Here is a 23077-nt window from a genome sequence, read left to right as displayed (position 1 = left end):
ATGAGATTTCATCATCGGCAAAAGGAATGTGATGTCATCAGTTTCAGAATAATTGATAATTCTGACACGGTAACAACAGAATTTGCGAGCTTAAAATTTTCAGGTCTTGATGAATGTTTGAATTGGCAGAACCAGTGTGAGTTCCTAATCAATAAAATTAACTATATTTCATATCAGTTTAGAAATATTAGGCAGGTTTTGAATGTTGATCAGATGCTGAGGTTGATTCCAGGTTGATTCCAGACTAAGATATGGAGTATGCTTCTGGGGTCTTTCCTCTCGCTGCTCTGACATCTCTACAGCACAAAAAAACATATACGTATCATTAGTGGCATAAGTAACCGTAATTCATGCAGAAATGCTTTTAAAAATTTTAGAATGCTAACTGTTCCCAGTCTTTTTATTTTTGACTTATGCTTGTCTGTTTTTGAGAATAGAAACAAGTTGTTTGTACCATGTGAATGTAAGCAAGACAAAAAAAGAATATTTTTGTACCATTTGCAAAAACCAAATTAGCTTTTGTATCACCCTATAATTTGCTACCAGATATTATAAAAAAATACAAAACTATGTATATCTTCAAAAGAAAACTCAAGGATTTTCTTGTTGATAACTGTTATTATCGCTTTGAATAATTTATGTGTATGAGTAGGTAGTTGTTATTATCTTTTTTTCAGAAACTTCTGTTCTTCGATCTCTTTTTTTTTATTTGACGATTCCTATAGAAATTTTAAAACTTTGTCAAAAAAAGGAAAAGAAAGATTTATTATTATTATTATTAGTATTATTATTATTATATGAAGTCAGTGGCGCTTGCTTGGCTTTGAAGTGTACCAAATATAAACCCGAAATAGATTTAACAGACAAACTTCAGCAGCAAAAAATTCACTAATTTCATATTATTTTTTGGTTTTGTTCAATGAATTAACTTGAATTAAAAATAATTCTGTTATTTTATTTTTTACTTTTGTGATGTGTGACACGCCACGAAAATTATGTTTCGATTTTTCCAATTTTGACACAAAGAGTTCAAAAGGTTCGCCATTATTGGATTATATGATGGTGTTTTTCAGGTGCGAGTGATGATGGGGCAAGCTGCGCAGTCATGCTGGAAATATTACGAGTTCTGTCGAAATCAAACAAGAGGCTGAGGCATAATATCATATTTTTATTCAATGGAGCGGAGGAGAACTTTTTGCCCGCGTCCCACGGCTTTATCACTCAACACAAGTGGGCTAAAGAGGTAAAAATATAAATGACAACTCCGTTTCGAATTCCTACCATAATGGTTTTCTGTTGATAACAAAACAAATCATCAGTACCGCTGTAGTACAAACGACCATATACTGGGTTATATCTTTAATTTCTGATTTTCTAAAGGATTTAAAAATTTATTTGACGTTTACAAAGGACAAAACCTTTGAAGTGAAGACTGGCCTGAAATTATTGGTCCTTTAGATGATTTGATGTATAGCCAGTCTTCAAGAACAACTCAGTAGCACTTGTTCTAGCTGAATTGAACTTCACCTTTTGTTATATCAGCAACTAGCTCTGTAATTTATCTAAATATTTGCATGTAACTACAGCTGGGAAACAATAAAGACGATTATTATTATTATTACTTACTATAGGTGCAACTATAGAGCACTTAGTAAAAACAATAATGGCTTTTAATGATGGTTCCATACAATTACAACCAACCCACATCCCCAAACAGATGTGAAATATGTTCTCGTTTCATCGTACCCGTAATGAGCCTAATGCATGCATTAGGGAGCTTTTGAATTCTAAAACTGTCACTCTTCAAAATTCCTGGAGTGTACATCATGTCTGTGTAGTTGGCATGTGAGAGAACTAAAGTATCTCATAGAATAATTTCACTTCTTTTATTCAGAAATGCCCTGTTGGAATATATCATTTTAAAATTTGCATAACCCCCGTTTCAGAATTTGTGAAGACTATTGTCAAGATATAGGCCCAAGTTTTCTGTAATTTCTTTCCAAGGGAAGTTCTTTTCCATCTATTACTTATCAGGTCAGAACAATGATTCTCGCAGCTGTTCTACCAAAAAGCATGACATTAGATTTAGATGCGTTCATTGACAAATAGGCAATTTGCCGTAGGACCTCGTAAATTGAATTCTCGTCGAATTCCATGTACAGCTGAGTATCGTCGACGTAACAATGCATGGTTGCAAATTGCAGTTATCTATGAAATTGAGATGTTTATAAAACGAATCAGAGAGGGCCCAATATTGAACCTTGAATAACACCGGTTTTTCGTTATTCTACACAGCTCATTGAAAACGATTGCAAAGGTAACTTTTCAGTAGTCCTACAGGTAGCCCTAGGTAGCCAAAAACAGTAAGGAGGAGTTCATGGTGTATTATAGTTACTTGAAAATATCTTCATGAAATCTTATCCTGCGGCTCTACATTATTTTGTGATCGTTTCTGGGAACTGTACTTCTTGGAAAAGATGTTTTTGGGAATATTCTTGATTCCTACTGTTTTGCGACACTACTAGCTTTTGTGAAATATTGCTCACCTGCCATGTCCTGCTGGGTGTATTTGTGAACTCGCAACTCGCAGGTCTCCTTTGGAAGTACAGCCACGAGTTGCGTAAAATTCGGAGTCTTATTTGAGCCATGCTATGAAGTTAAGATTTATTGTCAGACTTTATTGTTGGGGGAGTCATAATTATTTCTTCAAAGGTTCCATTTTATTTTGAAGTTTACACATTTTGAAATCTACAATTTTCATTTTGTCCAGAACTACAGAAAATTATAGGAAGATCACCTCAAAAGAGAAAGTTCGATAACTTCCAAAGTTTAATATACCTTATGGGCTTTTTCTTGGATACAAAATTACTGTGTATCATTCAAATATACAGTAGTGTAGTGTTTTATGCAGTTTCGTCCATGTAACATGAAATAAACTCTTGTAGTACTTGAGAGTTGAAATTAATTTCCTTTGATTTGATCACTACTACTATTAGATCATTGCTAATCAACTACAAATTAGTAATGAATTTCCTCGGATAAGAAGACTTTCCAAAATAAATCTATTCAATATTTTTTTCAGGTTAGAGCTTTCATAAATTTGGAAGCTTGTGGAGCTGGTGGACGAGAGGTTCTCTTCCAAGCAGGCCCAAACCATCCATGGATTTTGGAAACATACTCAGAAGAAGTGCCTTATCCATATGCTTCGTCATTGGCTCAAGAAATATTTCAAAGCGGAGTGATACCTGGAGATACTGATTATAGGATATTCAGGGATTTTGGAAACCTATCTGGTGAGTTTTCTCATTCATGGATGATTTCCAAAAGAAGCTATTCTCTCTTCATTTACTCTGGAAATGACTAGAAATCATCATTGCAGGGTTGGACTTCGCTTGGTCAGCCAATGGATATGTCTACCATACAAAATTCGATTCAATAGAGCAAGTCCCTCTAGGTTCACTGCAGAGAACCGGAGATAACATATTAGCTCTGGCCAAAGGGATGGCTCAAGGCCACCATCTTTCCAATGTTGAAAAGTATCGTGCTGGAAATTTGGTGTTCTTTGATTTTCTCGGAGCATTCGTTATACGTTGGCCCATGTTGGTAGCTGATATTATAAACATATCGTCTGTGATATTTTCATTTTACTCAATTTATGGTAACACCAGGAGTGCTGAAAAAACTGATGGTGAGTACAGCTGACAATTCAAAAAAACTTTTTAGTATATGTTCATGTTATTCAGAATTGCATTTCTTCATCATAAGTCAGAAATTTGTTTCATAATACTCATTTAAAGATTTTTGGCAGTACCCTGAGAGCAACAAGAGCCTAAAAAAAGTGTTCTCACTTTTTTTAATTATTTTCTTCTTGTTTATTTTTTTAACTCATTTTGTTTGATGCCTTTCAATGAAAGAACCTTTAGGAAAAGGTAAAACAAAATAGGCCACCGTTTCAGCCATAACCTCTTCATATGAGCGAAATTTATTACGGGGGTCTGCAAACAGCCAGTAGTTGCTGGGAGCTAAATCTGGCGAATACGATGGATGTGAGAGCAATTCAAAATTCAATTCATGTAGTTTTGGCATTGTTTTGATTGACTTGTGACACCGTGCATCGTCTTGATGAAACAAAATTTTTTCTTTGCCATATGCGGCAAGTGATGGATCCATATTTCATCAATTGTCATTTATCAACGCAAAAATTCTGGTTTGTTATGTTTAAACATGGCCAAAAACTGCTCAGAATCATCAAGACGTTTTTGTTTTTGGATAGCAATGAGCTCCCGCGGCACCCACTTTGAACAGAGCTTTCTCATAGTGAAATGCTCATGCAATATAAAGCCAACACGTCCTTTTCATATCTTTACAATGTCAGCTAACTCACGCAACTTCACTTTTCGATCATTCATATCGATTTTGTGGATATTTTTGTTTTCTGGTGTTACTGCCTCATTTGGATGTCCACTGCGTTCTGCATCGTCGGTGACTCTACAATCACATATGAAGTCACTATACCAACGTTTAATTGTTGTTTTTGATGAAGCAGGGTCCTTATAATACTTTTCAAGCCATTACTTCCCTTGAAAGGTATTTTTTCCCATCAAGAAGCAGTGTAAAATTAAAACAAGAAATTGTTTTTATCCATTGTTTTGAAAATATCAAAAGTAGTGTCACTCTTAGCACAATAACTCACAAACTTATGAGTAGACTATCATGAAATTTCGACAGCTTTCTTTTGAAGGTTAGTACCAACTGTAAAAGCGTTGAATGCAATAACATTAGCGCCATCTATGTGTTTGGCCTAGAGTTCAGCCCAGATAGTACATGTAAAATTCGCATTTTTAAATTGTCAACAATGGTTTTCAAATCTGAATTGAAAATGGACAAAAATAAATTTGAAATAAGAAAACTAAAGATGAATTCATGTAGGCAGTCTTGAGTCATAAGTCACAAGTTTCAAGTGAATTCACGTTTTCTATTCATTACTTCAAAAAATGTATGACTTCTGTATGTATGAATCACACGTTAAAAGGTAAGACTTCGTTAGTTCTTAGTTCGCACAAGTTTTGACTTTTGAGAGTTGTCGTGACAGGTGGTTAATGGAAAAACAGATTTTAAACAGATGTAAAGCAAATATCCAATTTCTCATGACTTGTGACTTACAATTTAGGACTAGAACATGAATCCACTTTAAGTTATAACTGAAAAAGGAACAAATGTTCATCAGGTATTCATTCATCATTGTTTTTACTTGCTCAATTTTTGTTTACATAAAATATTTTCATGTTCTATTTCACAAAGCAGTGTTGTTTTGAAATTTGTATTTCACATAATATGCATAACACTGACCTGCTTCAACTGTAGATAAATATTTACATATTTGAATTATATACAAGGTACACCTACCTTTACTTCTGTGAAAAATATATCAGAACTTTGTTTCATTTCAGTATTGATTAATAATAATATCAAAAGCGTCATTCAAACATTCTCTAATGCCTATTCTTTTGATAGTCTTAATAAAAGAAATACACAGTGTTGCTTCATCTAAGCCATTAGCTCAAAATACTTTTCTTTTTTTGAACAAATAACACCCTTTCACTTACATTTTAACTTTAATTATTTGAGGGAGTGCTGCAAGATGGCGGTGGCCGTAAAGCAAAACAAAGATCAAACTTTGTTTGAAGGTGATTGACAATGTTTCGTGATGAATTTCACTAGTTCGGACTTCCATTGTCTATTAGATAAAATGATTTGAAATCCCTGAAACAAGTAAAAAAGAATAATTAAAAAAAAGAGAATAGTTGAAAATAACAATTATATTAAGCAACAATAAACCTGAAATGAAATGATAGTAAAATAACCTACAAGTAAAAATATAATAATTGAATAAATAAAAATTAAAGGAATGCAAAAAGAAAATAATAAAAATAAAAAAGTGTAGAGATTCCAAGTCACGTTAGTTCACGACGTTTCGATTGTTGGTATCTACAATCGTCTTCGGGTGATGACTGGACTGATTCCTCCGAGAGATGACTATTTTATAGGTCGTTGAAATACTTTCACTTTCTCTACTTTCCATTTTCCGCTTCACTGATTCCGTGAGAGATGACCGATTTGGCGGGAGTTGGTCATTTCTCGCACAAGAAGCACACACAGCGAGGAGAAACCAGCAAATCAGGAATAGCAGACCATGTTTGGACCCATCAACACAACATCGAGTGGTCCCAAGCTGAGATCTTGCACAGAGAGGAACATTGGTTCAGGAGAAAATTTAAGGAAGCCGCATACATGTTGTCCAACAACGTATTCAGCCAGGCCAGCGTAGATATACGAAAGCACAAGAAGCACACACAGCGAGGAGAAACCAGCAAATCAGGAATAGCAGACCATGTTTGGACCCATCAACACAACATCGAGTGGTCCCAAGCTGAGATCTTGCACAGAGAGGAACATTGGTTCAGGAGAAAATTTAAGGAAGCCGCATACATGTTGTCCAACAACGTATTCAGCCAGGCCAGCGTAGATATACGAAACATATGGAAACCCATCATCAAACGAGAAATGACCAACTCCCGCCAAATCGGTCATCTCTCACGGAATCAGTGAAGCGGAAAATGGAAAGTAGAGAAAGTGAAAGTATTTCAACGACCTATAAAATAGTCATCTCTCGGAGGAATCAGTCCAGTCATCACCCGAAGACGATTGTAGATACCAACAATCGAAACGTCGTGAACTAACGTGACTTGGAATCTCTACACTTTTTTATTTTTATTATTTTCTTTTTGCATTCCTTTAATTTTTATTTATTCAATTATTATATTTTTACTTGTAGGTTATTTTACTATCATTTCATTTCAGGTTTATTGTTGCTTAATATAATTGTTATTTTCAACTATTCTCTTTTTTTTTTAATTATTCTTTTTTACTTGTTTCAGGGATTTCAAATCATTTTATCTAATAGACAATGGAAGTCCGAACTAGTGAAATTCAAAGATCAAACTAACAAAAAGATTATATATTTGGAATTCATAAATGGAAAAGTTAATTTGAATTGAAGGGGTTATATTTTTAGGAGTGATTAATTTTTTTTTAATCAAGATGGAGTAGTAGAAAGCCAAAAACTTTCTTTCCCAAAAAGGAAAAGTTAATGTATTTACAAGTGTACACATCTCAATTGATTTCTTCACGTTTTCTAAGCTCCTAACCATTCACAACCTAAAAAATAAATAAATATAGATGGACAGATCTCTCTTGTAATAAAGGACAAATTGAAAATTTCACTTAAAAAATTTACTGTCGAATATGAAAGTTCGAAAATTCCAATTAGTCAGTAACTGGATTGATTTGTTATACTGCATACTGTTTATACTGCATTTATCCATTCTGAATAATCTCGCAAGATGACTATATTGAAGAGTTGTTTTCCATTTGATTAGTCAATTTGTGGTTATCCTTTTCAGAAGAGATTTCAAAAAATGTCCCAAACATCTTTGTCAACAGGAATTTGTTTTCTTAGAACAACAAAAATAGCTCTCTATCTTTCTCATGATATATCTTTCCCTAATGTAGGTCACCCAGAGAATAAAATGTGATAAGGTTTTATCACTGTCAATGTTTTAGAGCACTTAGAAAAAAATAAGTTATAGACACGTGTTTTCAGTTGCATGACCCTCATCCATACAGTGCAGCTAAGTGCACATATACTAGATTTCAAGAAAAAGCTCATTTACAAGAAAAACTTCTTGTACCACGGAGGTAGCTATAATTACATGCTTGACACCCGCACTTGGCTGTATCGTACTGATGAAGAAAAACTAGATTGGAACACGTGTCTTTATTTTTTTCTGAGTATTCTGACCGAAAAATCTTCCTTCTGGATTCATATGAAGACACTGGATAACTTTCATTCTTGTATTATTATATACCTAGCAGGATTAAGGCTGGTACTTTGCGTCTTTATTGAAATCGTGAATAGTGAATCGAAGCTGTTGAATTAATTGTGTTTAAAGTAGTCAACTGTGATCAGCAAAAGTCCATACTTTGTGACATTGATATCGTTTCCTCAAGCTTTTGTATGGTGATAATAATAATCTTTATGAAGATGATGACCAAAAGAAATAATAGATTTATAAAAATACATGAAACACTGGGTAGTCAGACTAATCAGCATTAAAAATTGATTAATGTTCAAATTAGACAGTGACATGTCCACTTTCAAATGTGATTGACTTTTGATCATGTGGTAAAGACTTCAAATTCTCTATCAGAAGACAATCGCTATTGAATTTAATTTTGTCGTGAAGTACTACTCTTAAGTAATTGAATATCTGGGGAATACAATATATTTACAAATATATTAAAGTTATTTTGTTACTTTGGATAACTCTGAATATATGAATAAATATTTAATTTCAGGCCTCACTAAAAGACAATACTTTAGGAAACTTATAGGATGCATGATTGTTGTTTTTCTGTCTTGGCTCTTGTCAGTCATATCAACAGTATTGATAGCAACATTCCTCAATTGCCTGGGACGAACCATGAGTTGGTATGCCCGTCCTTTATGGGTATTCTTCTTGTATGTGATTCCAACGTTAATCGTATCGATGGCAACTATTTTAACGCATGCCAAAGTGTATAATAAGGTAACTTTTTTCACAGTCACATCATTTATTTAATAGGCTACTTTTTCAGGATATTGACTCTTCCCCTTGGACATTGTTTCAATTGTATTATGATGCATATCAAACAATTTGGACAGTAGTGTTGTTGATGGGAGTTTTGATAAGATTGAGATCGAGTTTTATAGCTCTAATTTGGGTGTTTGCTGCTGCTTTAGGAAATGTTCTTAAATCGATGTTGTTCAACCAATGGAGAGGTAAATAATACCATTGGAATTGTTTTTAGCACTTCATGAATATCCAGACTCTGGTATTAAATTAAACCACTACATAGTATAAAACAAAGTCACTTTCCACTGTCTGTCTCTATGTATACTTAGATCTTCAAAACTTCGCAACGGACTTTGATGCGTGTTTTTGTACTAGAATAGGGTGATTCAAGTAGAAGGTTTATATGTAATTAACACGCAGAAGATACACTGATAATTTAATAGGTTTCTAATGTGATGTCGTAAATAAACACATTTTTTTGCATTTACATTGCAAATGCAATGGTTGAAAATTAATCCATATACACTTTGATGAATCACTTTATCATTGATACAATATTATTTTGTCAATAAGATATTGATCTACAGACAACAAAGCTTTATTAAAAATTTGAATTGAATATTATAAAATATATAAGATGTGGCAAAACACATTTAATGCAAAATAAAGCCTTTGGCCTTCATTTCGCATGACATGCGAAACAATTTTGCAAATATTCGGTAGGTATTGACAATTTATGTAAATTTGAAGTGAAATGAGCATGGGAACAAAGTCACCAAAACATTAAGACAGATGAACAAGTGCGATGACATCTCCTCTAACAGATACGCCATCTATGGAATCGATAAAGAACTTTTTTCTTGAATATCAAATATAAATGAGGCTACCCAGCGCTGTTTCGACCCGCTATAGGTCTCATCAGTGGTGCTAAGCTGAATCACAAATGCATTGCTGGACTCATCTGTTCTGAACAATCCTGAGTAAACAAAAGCGATGACATCCCGAAATATCAGAAAATGTTTTAATAGATTTATCAGACTTATCTCATTATTCATTATACTACCTCTCTCTAGTCACTGGAGGAAGATTTACGAAAATCTAGCGAAAGTTTTTTCTTAACAGTTGAAACTATTTCCTTATGGTACATTTTAATATAATTTTTTACGTTTCGGTTTGTTTCAGTTAATTTAGTATATTTTGAGTTTATTTTATTGCTGAATTTAAATAATCGAGAAATTTACAATTCTCAAGTCCTCGAGCTACTATTTTGGATATTGCAGAGATCTTACATTGGATTTAATTATTCATTTTTGATATTATCATTGACAGATTCCAAATGGATTTTCCTCCATATATCAATGATGGGACTACCGTTTGTACAATGCTTTTACTTAATGATAGGAGCCCTTTACCTGTTCATACCAATAATGGGTAGAGCTGGGGCTGGCAGCCATGCTGAATATCTCATAGCGATAATGGTTTGTAGCTTATCAAACTTTTTTAATGTACTTTGATGAAACTTTCTCTGTTTGTTAGGTCACATGCATGTTCTCTACACTATTCACCTTTGTTGTACCACTAGGATTACTTGTTAGAGGAATAGAAAGGATATTCAGCCTCTTGACTGGCCTATTTTTATTGTCTCTGGCTATATTAATACTCACGCCATTAGGGTTTCCTTATTCTGGCGAAGCAGGTGCTTTAGCTCCCCAAAGATTTATGATTACGGTAAGTGAATTAGAACAGTGAAATGGACATGAAATCAAAAATTTTTATTGATATGAAGTCTGAATGAAACTTTTTGTGTGGTTTTTGAAACCTGTGAAGTTATATGTGTTTCTTAATTTAAATGAGCTGAATTATGCCTTAATAATAAGAAAATATATGAAAATAATTAGGATAAATTATTGATGAAATGATCATTTCGTCTTGTAATGTGTAATGTATATATACTTGGCTATGTTCAAATCAGAAAACTTATTTTTGACTTGTGAATTTTTCCCGCTTTTTTCATGCGGATTTAAACTTGTGTATACATTTTGTCCAAGATAAGAATGAACAGCATGGGGATATCGGAAACGGTAAGTGATGTCGATTTAATTAGAGAAAAGTAGCGCATTTATGTGCCTAATAATATGCCATTTAGAAAGTTTTTCAATGTTAGATAGATGCACTGGAAAAAATGTCATATTTTGATACATGAAGTAAATTGATTTACTACTTGCCGGAATTTTTGCGTTTGTTGAATACAAAGTCGCAATATCAAAGGTTTAGTTTATAAAATGTAATTGTAATGTAATAACAAGGAGCTAATATGTATTATAGGAAATAAACAGAAACTATTTGCGCTACTTGCGCTACTTTTCGATATCCCCATGCTGTTCATTCTTATCGTAGACACAGTGTGTACGAGGGTGGTCGAAAAAGTTTCCGACCTCAAAATGAAGACAGCGGCACTCGTAAATGAAAACTAGTGAATTTCGTTGTTCATCTGTTGACTGTTATTCACCAAAGTTTCAGCCATTTTGGTAGCACAGTTGTTATGTAACAGTCGTTTGAATGAGTCATTAAATATTTGTTTTTGAAAGGCAATATGCACACGCAAATCAAAGATGAGTTGGATTCTGTTTATGGGGACTCTGCACTATCATTTATCATAGCTGCATTCAAATGTGGTCGTAAGAGCTTAGGACACGATGAACGTTCTGGACGTCCAAAAACTGCAACTACCGACGAAAACATCGCCAAAATTCACCAAATGGTGCTAGACGTCGAATTAAAGCGAGAGAGATAGAAGAGGTTAGAACATGACAAAAAAAGTGTTTGTCACATATTGAATCAACATTTGCATGAGAAAGCTGTCCTCGAGTTGGATGGTGCGTTTGCTCACATAAGATAAAAAACTTGTTCGAATGAACATTTTCAACGCTCCGTTGGCGCAGTTCAGGCGCCATACATTCGAGTTTTGGCGCCAATTATTTACTGTAGACGAAACTTGGATACAACATTACACGCCCTCAACAAAAATACAGTCCAAACAGTGGACTGCAAAGGGGGAACCGGCCCAACAAAAGCAAAAACTGTTATTTGGCTGGAAAAGCGAAGGCGACCGTTATTTGGGATAGTCATGGAGTTGTTTCAATCCATTATCTTCAAAAATTAAAAACCATTACAGGAGTATATTACGCATCATTACTTGACAAGCTGAAGGCAGAACTGGCGGAGAAACGGCCACATTTGCAGAAAAACTAAATTCTGATTCACCCAGATGACGCACCGTCTCACACCTCAGGGGTTTGAACTGCTTGACCATCCTCCTTACTCACCAGATCTAGTTCCAAGCGACTTCTTTTTGTTCCCTCATCTGAAAATTGCGTTCGGAGGACAGATATTTTCGTCAAGTGAAGGAACAGAGAAAAACACCGAGTCTTTTTTGGACGGATTACAGAGACGGGAGCATCGCTGGAAGATGTGTTTTGAGTGTTAAAGGAGACTATGTTGAAAAATGAAAAAACGTCTGAAAAGATGTCCTGTATCTTTGTTAGGTCGGAAACTTTTCGGACCACCCTCGTATACTCCATTCTTGACTCATCGCTTTTGGACTTTTCAAATGTATCCCCAGGCAAATAATTATATTTGTGTCACATCTTGGCGGCAGTGTAAATACTTGCATTGGTTTAAATGTCCTGCAGTTTTCGACCGAATATTGATTTTTTTCAATTTATCATTCCTTTTCTCACATTTTTGCTCTTCAACTCTTGATAAAAAACATTATTTTCACGTAGACAAAATACAGGTTACATGGAAATGGCCAATACTAATAAAAAACAACAGGTGAATAATATTTATGGCAAAAAATTAAACACAATCTCTATACCTGAAAAATCATTTAATGAATAAGAACATCTCACAACAAGTTCAAATTGAAGATATTTTTATTGATCCAAAATTTATTGAATATGAGGTTCCACAAATTACTCTTCAAGAACCCTTACTATTTAATATCTTTATAAATAACTTGCTTTCACTAGAAACCAAAGGAAAAAATCACACTTTTGCTGATGATACGGTTATTTCATATGCAGCTGAAACTTGGACTTAATCGAAAACCATTATTCTAGAATATTTCAAAAATATTATTCGGTGGTTTGACAATAACTTTTTAACGATGAATTTTGATAAAATCCTATATCTTCCGTTCACTTCTTATGAAAATTTATTATTTAACTTTGGCCCTTTCAAAATTACCAATAATACACAAATTCTTGAAAGCGACTAGGTCAAATAAGTCAAATAATGATTAATAGACATCTAAAATGGGACCATCGAATAAATTATATTGTAAAAGCCTCTTTGTGGCACTGTTAATAATTATAAAGTTCTATGATTTTATTGACCAATGAAAACCTCTTCAAAGACAGTGCGTTTGCTCATTTAGGAATTCAATTAGTTTCCATCAGGATTGATTTATTTTTCCTATTTTTTTATGTTCATTTCAATGGTTGAATATTCTTGTAAATGTTTTGCTCGAACTCAGAAAAAACGGTGTGCATAAATGTAAAAATAATAAAAAATCTGTTTAAAAACAGAATAATAGTTTTGGATAAATTGTTTTGCATTTTATCTGAAATAATGTGGCTCAGCATAAGTTATGTCATGGGTTTTTCTGGACAGATGTTTATCTTTCATCATCAATATTCACTTTAGTTTTGATATTTAAGCTCATCTAGTGCAGATAATATCCTTCATTAAATAGCTACATGATTCAGATATCACTCAATGTCACTTCCAAGATTTATAATATCTTAGAAACAAACTTTATTAACTGTCTATGAGGAAATGAAAAAATATCGTTTTGTCCATTTCATTTTTTGTCTAAAATATGCTTTTCTTGTGTTGATAACTGATAAACGTATATTTATTTTGTCTTTCTGATGAAACTTGTCAGTAAGCTATGAATTCAGATGAAAAACGATTTTTTTTTCAATATTGCTTTTTCAACGAAATAGTTGAAAGGAGTGGTTGAGTTAAAATCAGACCGTAGGTACAAAATGTCTCATTTTTCAGCATACTCGTAGAACATTCCATGACAGTTCTGGCAACATTACCAAAGAAATGACTGGTTTCTGGATAGCGGATATGGACATCAATAGCCCGCATACAGTTGACAGACATGTGCCAAACATGAGAAAAGCTGAGCTCGTTACCCAAGATTGTGTCGACCATCTATACTGTGGTTTGCCATACATAGTGCCTGTGATGACTATGATATGGAAGACACACTGGGTGGCAGGCCCTCCGCCAGTACTGCAGAAACCAGTATTGATGAAAGTATTACAGAGAACGACTGTACGTGGTGGGGAGACAATAACGATACAAGCTGAAGGTTAGTGAAATAGATTGATATTGAATTAAACACATCCAGAAAATTGGTTTTTGAATTACATACAGACATTTGAAAGAGAGTACAGGAAATGTTCTCAAGAAGAGTTAAACCTAAAGAGAAACATATGAATAGTGTAATTTTGAAGTTGAACAAAAACAACCTAAGATATTTCCCTACAGTAATGAGGTACAAAAAGCAATATTTTTCGATCTTCTGCAATATATTTTATAAATATCAACAATATTCTGAAAAAAGGTTGGTTGAGGCTCAGCTTTTACAAACTATTAATACTTCCTCTTATCTAAGAAACTCGCACATATTCAAAAACCTCTCTTCATGCATCAGACACGTCTGATGAAGCTAATCTCTTAAAGTGGGAACTTGGTAAATTTAACTCATGGTAAATAATATTTATCTTTTCAGTAAATCAATAGTGAAAAACATTAAAAAAAAGGTATTAAATACATGCTCCTCAAAGATAATTATCTGTGTCCAAGTCCTGAAAGCACAACACATTGGACGGTTGTGGCAACCACCAATGTCTCACATCAATTTCCTCCTTTTTGTTATTATAATTTGAAATGTATAATTTGCTCTGCAGGTCCACCCCACTTGGGAATAATAATATCACCAGTTCAAGGAGTTGAGCTAGAAAGTTGGAGCTTAAAAACAGATGAGCTACTTGCTGGTCCTCTTTGGAATGGGCGTAAAACATATTTTATTTATTATGCACATGGTTTAGATGCTGTTCCCTTTGTGTTGTCTTTGAATTTCAAGGTAAGTTTTGCAACTGATTTAATTTCATTGTATAATCATGATCTGGAATTTCTTTTAAATCTTCAAAAGTTCAGCAGGTTATTCGAATTTTATATGGAACCTGCATCTCATGAATTTTTCAATACTAAAAGACAACCTGAGGTACATTATGACTTCAGGTACATTATGACTTCATCTGGTCCCTTTTTTATGGATAGATACGATTTTTGTATGTAGTCTCCCAGGCTCCTTGTCCCTCAACCTCAGAACTGCATATATCGTTCTTTTTACTTCACCATGTCACGTCATTCTATCATGGGAACATGCAGCACAATCAGCAAGAGTTTTTAGAGTGTGACCTGAGGTACACAAGTAATATGAAAAAAATTATCAAATGAAATTGGTGAATGTAGCTGTTACCACGTAGAACAAAGACAAGAATCGCACTCAGCTTTAGACTCAAGGATCACTCTAGCTTGGCTACCCAGACATGAGGGTGACAAGGGCAATGAGGAGGCTGATGTTCTAAGCCCGTGAAGGCGCATCCAAGGCTATGATCGGCCCAGAACCCTTCTGGGGGATAGCGAACCCTTCTGGATGCAAGCCGAATCGATAGATTGGTAGAATAAGCTCCCAGGAATGAGGCAGGCGAAAGAATTCATAAAGAAACCATCGCCCAGATTCACGAAAGACCTGCTAAACCACAACCGAAAGGTGATAAGGGTAGTGGTGGGTCTATTAATGCATAGCCGACTCAGGAAACATATGAGCAACATGGGTCTGGCAGAAGAAACCCAATGCAGGTTCTGCCAAGAAGAGGAAGAAACCGCACTGCATGTGCTCTGTGAATGCGAAGCGATAGCAAGGCTGAGACAAGCAAGATGCGGGGAAGAGAAACCAGAGGATGCCGGCTATATGAAGGAGTCAGGTACACGACTATGGAGTCTCATCAAAGAGATCAAGCAAGAACAACCAAGGAGCATCACAATAGATCTGAAAAAGGTCGTAGTGAATCAGGCCTTTGGCCAGCTCCCCGACAATTTAATCTAATCTACCACGTAGTAAGAGATCATCATGAAAAATTATAAATAAAACTTTCTATGTTTTTTACCACTTTTTATTTGTAACTAACGTTACTGCAGATTCGTCCTATATGGACATTTTCAAACTTATACAATAAACTTTATTTATTAGTTTGACATTTTGAAACTAATACAATGAATTTTTGGGAAAGATAGTTTTTGGATATCTACTATTCCATCTTGATACAAAAAAAGGATGAGGGAATCTTCCAAAGAAAGGAAGGAAGTAATCAATTTGAAAATAAGTAACTCTATACAAGGATGTGTAGATCATGCAAAGAAGTAACTTCCAGACACAAACTGAAAGAAAGTCCTCCTGAAACAGCTACTTTCATATAAACATTGAATTATACGAAAGAAAAAATTCTTTCGAAACAAATACTTCTATATGAACACTGAATTATACAGAAGATACTTTTCTATACTCAGTTTGTATTTCAAACATTCGTTGTGGAATAAAAATCAGATATCATTCACATGAGTTCTACTTTAAATGAATGGTAACAAATTGCACTTACATAGAACACTGTCATCCTCACTGGTATACACCGATATTTCGCCGTAAGACACTTGCCCTAAGGCTCTTCAGTACCAAATTGGATAACATTATAGAAAATACACACAATTCATTCATGAATAAAGATTTATAATGTCACGGAATAAGCTTGATCTGTTTATGTCATCGATGACATCATAATGATATTCATTCACCTATTTGATTTAATCCCAGCCAAGAGGAATCTTATTTGAATTGAAGGGGTTATATTTTTAGGAGTGAATAATTTTTGGGAAAGAAAGTTTTTGGCTTTCTACTACTCCATCTTGATACAAAAAAAGGACGAGGGAATCTTCCAAAGAAAGGAAGGAAGTAATCAATTTGAAAATAAGTAACTCTATACATGGATGTGTAGATCCTGCAAAGAAGTAACTTTCAGACACAAACTGAAAGATGGAGTAGTAGAAAGCCAAAAACTTTCTTTCCCAAAAATTAATCACTCCTAAAAATATAACCCCTTCAATTCTAATAAAATAAACTCTTTATTAATTTTGAAAATGTCCTTATAGGACGAAACTGCCCTAAGTTTAGTTACAAATAGTAAAAGACCATAGAAAGTTTTATTTTTCATTAAATGAAATTATTGAATACTACCAGGCTATGAGTATTATAAAAACTGAATTGAAAATGAAACAAAGCAGCTAGATCAGTTGAAAGTTGAAATAATTTTGAAAATACTTTGACAACCAGTTCTTTAACAGCAATACCTATCAGTTATTGCTTGATTCATGTATTAACTGGATTGAGAACAATCACTTACTGATTGTTTCATGACAATAAATTCATTAGTCTTTTCTTCTCACAGAAGATTAAGGTATTTCAAACATCTGTGAAGAAATTTATCCTATCCATTTTTTATTTCATACTTTTACAACTAATATAATTTATTGCAGATTCCTGAAGACCACAAAGGCCCTACAATGGACTTGGCTATAACTTCACACTACCTTTTTGGCCCCGGCAAGGCTTCTAAAGAATTCCAGCATTTTGTGGCTCAGTTTCCTTCCTGGACTACAGTTACTCATTGGACAGCTTCCTATGAATCCTGGATACTGTAGTAATGTTCTGTAGTATTTATTACAAGCATGGTTGCAATTGACTGATTTTGACGAATTCTAAGAGTCCGCGCGGCACATTTGTGCCAAAGGGGCCATGCTGCCTGAATATTATTCAGACACTATTGGCTATAGCATGTTTTCAAGTATTCTCAAAGAAAGTGGGTCAAGTATCTCTTTCCTGAAAGTTTTACAGATTTGGTAAAGGGTTTATGGTCTGGGCCAATTGAATACATATCACCATCTTTACATTTTTTCTGTTGGGTTTTGTTTTGATTTCACCAACAAAAAAATGTAATATTTGTCATCTTATTTTTCTTTATGGTAAACTGCGTTTTTCTTCTCTAAGAGCCTAAATTCAGTCGGGAATATCATGAACCCAAATTTGTGAATGATATATAGTTTAGTAGCTCAATTCTTTGAAGCAAATATTTGAATGAAAATATTTTTGTATTTGATTTGTGAAAATCCCATCCGTTATTTTTATAATTTGTGATTTACACTGTATTCGTTGAATGTGATTTAGGTTCATAGATTTCATTAACCATTTCTTATTATTTTTTATGCAAGCATTTTAATCACTCTTTTATCTGTTGAAGTGCATTTCTCTATTCCTGTGTGTGTCGTATGTTTTAAATGACGTACTATTCTTGTATTTATGCAAACTTTTAACTGCAATGTGATTTACATTACTTACTTCAAATATTTCTGTTATATTTATGTTATGTTTATGAAGAAAGGGGCAGTTGAATATTTCCGATATGATCTTTGTGAGAAAAGTTGTAGATAAATGCATATATTGGTATTCAATTGTGTACCTCTTTGTGTTCCTATGCAATTTTATTAGTTTTTAGAAACATAGTGCTTTAAGTTTGACTTCACCCAATGCCAAATAATAATGTGAGGTACTGTTTTTTTATTTACCGATATTCAAAAATCAGAATGTGATAGTAACATTTCATTAGGATTATTTTAGTGTTGATTTACAATTAAATGTTGTTTTTCATTCACAAATTTTTAATATTTGCGGTATTCAAAATAAGCGTACCCAGGGTTATTTGATGTTACCTTATTTTGAAAACAATCTGCAAATATTAGATGTGACTTGGTCAGGAGGGTTTTATACTGACGATTTTTGAACGAGACTAAAATTTTGGCACTTTATTGGACAAATGAGTCCACAACTAGACCCAAGCAATTGACTGTAGTTTCCATATTTAAATAAATATCTTCATCTGCACTGCAACACAATATTAACACGTTGCCTGCCGTTTCGGCCTATTTGACAAAAAAAAGTTTCCACTTAGGTCTGCAAAGTTCGTTCGGTCGGGAACTTCCAGAATGATTAAGAAGAAGGGTTGACCTAGTCCAGTCTTGGTCTATGTGTCAGAGGTATTTTTGTAAATATTTCAGTAGCAATGAGGATTTTTGAAAAAGCGTTTATGGGAGTTATTACTGTACTTATATATGTGTCCCTGCACACCATGCCCTGTGGTGTAAAATTTTTGACCTGTGTGGTAAAACTTCTTTGGCGTCAACATATTGAATCGGTTTCAACTGTATCGTAGGCAACGGAATTTGGACTTGAGAACTTCTGAATGCCTCAAAGCCATCACTGAGGATAGAAAAATTAATAGAATTTCATAATTACTGGGTCATTCTTGAATATGTTTCGAAAGGGAACAGTAACAAAAATAACTCAGAAAATTTCACCATGTAAAAATATCTATTGATTCGGGAGATAGTCAGGTATTGAGTTTTTTTTTGATCAGGGAAAAAAGTGTCCGCAATTTCATTTCAAATCTTCAAAATGAAAAAAAATCATATGGTCTACCTGCCAACGAATTTATTTCAGCAAATGATTAAGTATAGAAGAAGTTCAGAATAATTAAGTGTGAACTTGGGTAAAGGATGTGAAATATTTTGATTTTTTTTTGATAAGAAATTATAACCTGCACATGGATGTAGGGAGCGGAATTGTAATCTGATTTCAAAACTCAATGGTTAGATTGAAATTTTAAAATTGTATGATCATAGTGATTCTTGAAAGGTCGATTATGATCCCTAATGAAGTTTATAAATATTTGAAACTTTGGCAAAATTATATTCCTTTTGAAATATCTGAAAAATATCTTGTGTATGAGTGGAAATCAGCCATTAATAACCAAATTTTTTTTAGGAATATTTCATTTATTTTATCCCATTTAATGTTATCCCCAATACTTCTCAAGAACTTGTATTTTATGGCCGATTTCGGATCTCCGGTATCTTATTTATTATTTTGTATGCTTCAAAACACGTACTATTTTTGTTGCCCTAGATTACCATATCTCTAATGTTGAATAATATCTAAAGCATGTGCATGAATAAAAATTAACTTGCAATATATCATGAAGAATTTTTACGTAGATAGGTGCTGAGGTATAGAGTATAGAAGTAATGTGATACTTATAACAAAACACCAAATTTTTGTATAATGCGTTATTTATTTTCGGTGACGTTACGCACACCATTTTGTTGAAAAAATTCATTATTACAACTGTTATAAAAATAAATTCCTTCTCGTTCTCCATTTGTTTTATTGTGAGAATATCACCAAGTAGTTTATACGGATTATAATACATATTCGAGTAAAGCTCTTGTTTTTATTCACTTTTCTTCAGATATATTTGTTTTCCGGCAGGCATTTACCAGCACCTACTGTGTAAGTACGTTGGGAGTATGTATGTATATAGTAGGCAGGGTGAGTGTATACCCACAGCACTTAGGCCACATGTGACCCATTGTACATCCTCCCTAGGAGTTGTCCTTCTAGGTCATCGTCCATCCTATCCTTTCCGGCGGCCTCCGCGAAAGATTTGGAAGGTGCAGCGACATTACTGTCGTTGCGCGGCTTCTTCAACCTTCCCGGGGTTCTCCTAGTGGAGGTGTTCCAGTGAGGGCGCTTTCCTACAGGGGCAGCCGGTTTCTTGCCTTTATTCAAGGAGGAGATCATGGCGCCCGCCGCAGGAAGTGCCCTTGCTGTTGGAGGTGTAGTGGGTGAGGAGGGTGCACTTATAGTTGCTACCACTCCTGTCTCTTTCGCTCTCTTTCTCCTTTCAGCCTCGGCGCCGCAAATGCGCCGCCTTTGTATTAAATCACAAGGTGATGGGCGGTAGATTGGGATGGACATTTCTGTTCAACCTCAGCCATCACCATAGATTGAGGTGAGCACTTCTGTCCAGCCTCGGTATTGGTTTCTGTTGTGTTTGCTTGTTTCATATATGCGTATTCCCACGAGTAGCAAGTGAATAGTTGGTCACCACTGGCAGAGCCCCGCATTACCAGAGGAAGGTTGATTACAATAAGGTTTCACCCGGTTCTCCAAAGGTATCGTTCGTGACCGCATATTACCCTGCGGCCATTCAGCTGTCGGCACGATTCCTTACACCTTAGCTTGGGTAGGCTGGTTCACAGTGGCATGTTTCGCAAAGGCTTTTGAGAAGTTTTAGTTCCCCTCACCCTACTTATTTCTGCCACTGACCATGAGTCCGGCGATCCCGTCCGTAAGGCCACATATTGTCTTCCCGGACAGGGTCCCCAGTCCTTCCCCCATCCGCCACCTGGGGACGCGCCCCATAGATAGCCCAACCCACGGGTTACAATGGGGGTAATGAATGTTTCGAGTTTTCATTTCGAAACATCTATTTTCTTTTATATATATATATGTATCTCTTCTCGATTATTTTGATTTCTAACAGAGTTGACTGAATTTTAACATAATCTTTTGGAATTATACTTCATGTTTAGAAGCTATGACCTTGGAAGCTCCATCGTTTGTTCAAAAAAAGGAAAAAAATACTTGTAACGAAGATATCGCTGAAAATCAAATCATCACAGGAAAAGTCCTTTGATGTTGGAATTCAAGTTAATGAACAGATCAAAAGGTATTGGACAGTGAGAGTTTGAGTACATCAGACATGAATTCTGTTGATACATCATCAGATTCTACTTTGTCTGGAATATTAGTTGAAAACTGGAACTCGAAAAACAATATTGAGCGAAGATCTACACAAATCGGAAAAGTCTAGGGATATTTTTATAACATACTAAATATCATAAAAATAAATGCATGAGGTCGTTTAATTTCGATTAAATTGGTACACTCGACCACCCTGTAGATTTCTATGGGTTGAACAAAGCCTGCAAAAACGGTAACTAATCTTTTATCAAGTTTTATACAAACTGTAGGTTTTCGGCTAAAATGAATAATCTGAAAGTGTCGAGTTTGTACATTCTATGCAGTTCTTGCTCAGCAATAAAACTGGAAATATTGTGCTTTAACATGGAACGCCATCACTTACCATTGGCTGAGATGAATAGAGCTGTAGGGCTTCATCAAGGTGGCATGCGACAAAATGATGTAGCTCTTCGTTTGGGGGTCTCCCAAAGTGTTATCAGTCGATTGTGGCGGCGTTTCCGTGAAACTGGCAGTCCAGCCGAACAATATCCAGGGCGAGGACGCACTACAACTGCAGTTCAAGACCGATTTTTTGTCTTAACCATAAGAAGACAACCGACAATCACAGCACCTGAGTTGGTTAACGTGTTGCAGCAGACGCACCAGGTAACCATTGGTCGTGATACTGTCAGAAATCGACTGCATGAAGCAGATCTCCACAATAGAAGGCCACTTAGATGTCCACCTTTGTCGAGAGGCAATCGCGGTAGAAGATTAAAGTGGTGTCAAGAACATCAAAACTGGGATGCAAATGATTGGGCCACAGTTTTGTTTACAGACGAATCCAGATTTGGATTTCATCCAGATTCTCGTCGAGTAAGACTGTGGAGACGACCTGGAAATAATGAACGTTTGAGACACGTCCAGGAAGTCCACACATACAGAGGTGGTACAGTAATGCTATGGGGCGGAATCATGATCGGCGGCAGAACCGATCTCGTTTTTCCAAATCGCTCCCTCACAGCTCGATAGTACCTCGACACCATTCTTCTACCTATCGTCCGTCCGTTTGCTTTTGGTCAAAACTTCCACCTAATGCACGATAATGCTCGTCCACATGTCGCGCGTCTAGTGACTGACTGGTTCACCAACGAAGGAGTTGATGTATTGCCATGGCCAGCACAATCACCGGACCTGAATCCCATCGAGCATGTGTGGGAAATGCTTCAACGAAGAATTACTCCGCATATGGGGAACATTCACACAACGTTTCAATTGAGAGAGCTTTTAATCGCTGAATGGGCAAATGTACCTCAACAAGACATTGACAATCTCATTTTGTCGATGCACGATAGATGTAGGGCCGTAATAAATCAGCGTGGAGGCCATACTTTGTATTGATTCCAATTTTTTTTGTATTATGATTTTTTTTCGGGGTGCCAAAGAAGAGCCATATTTTTTTTAGTTTTGCTTATATGCGCACTCAGTATTTTTGACCATTTAATAAATTTTGTTGTAAGTTACATTCGTTTAATAATCACCCGTCAACTTTTTTTTTCCCTAAAGCGATCTAAAAAAAATTATTGCCATTTTTAAAAATATCCCTAGACTTTTCCGATGTGTGTAT

At 35.0% G+C, this 23077-nt stretch overlaps 1 protein-coding gene across 1 annotated transcript in view; it reads left to right on the top strand.

The window, feature by feature from the left end:
* LOC111502328 (endoplasmic reticulum metallopeptidase 1) overlaps positions 1-20078 on the top strand; it is a 36997-nt gene extending 16919 nt beyond the window's left edge. Inside the window, exons 3-12 of the mRNA XM_074171274.1 lie at positions 1074-1243; positions 3083-3293; positions 3380-3688; positions 8419-8648; positions 8698-8881; positions 10005-10153; positions 10212-10403; positions 13743-14061; positions 14663-14838; positions 17349-20078. Coding sequence (XP_074027375.1) covers positions 1074-1243; positions 3083-3293; positions 3380-3688; positions 8419-8648; positions 8698-8881; positions 10005-10153; positions 10212-10403; positions 13743-14061; positions 14663-14838; positions 17349-17513 — 2105 coding nt within the window. The 3' untranslated portion in view covers positions 17514-20078. The remainder of the gene's footprint in view (positions 1-1073; positions 1244-3082; positions 3294-3379; positions 3689-8418; positions 8649-8697; positions 8882-10004; positions 10154-10211; positions 10404-13742; positions 14062-14662; positions 14839-17348) is intronic.
* The last annotated feature ends 2999 nt before the right edge of the window (positions 20079-23077 follow it).

The sequence above is a fragment of the Leptinotarsa decemlineata genome, unplaced genomic scaffold (genome assembly GCF_025532065.1).
Source record: "Leptinotarsa decemlineata unplaced genomic scaffold, Ldec_3_MD MMD2_tig00000010_RagTag_RagTag, whole genome shotgun sequence".
NCBI lineage: Eukaryota > Metazoa > Arthropoda > Insecta > Coleoptera > Chrysomelidae > Leptinotarsa > Leptinotarsa decemlineata.
This window is presented reverse-complemented; position numbering and strand designations above follow the sequence as displayed.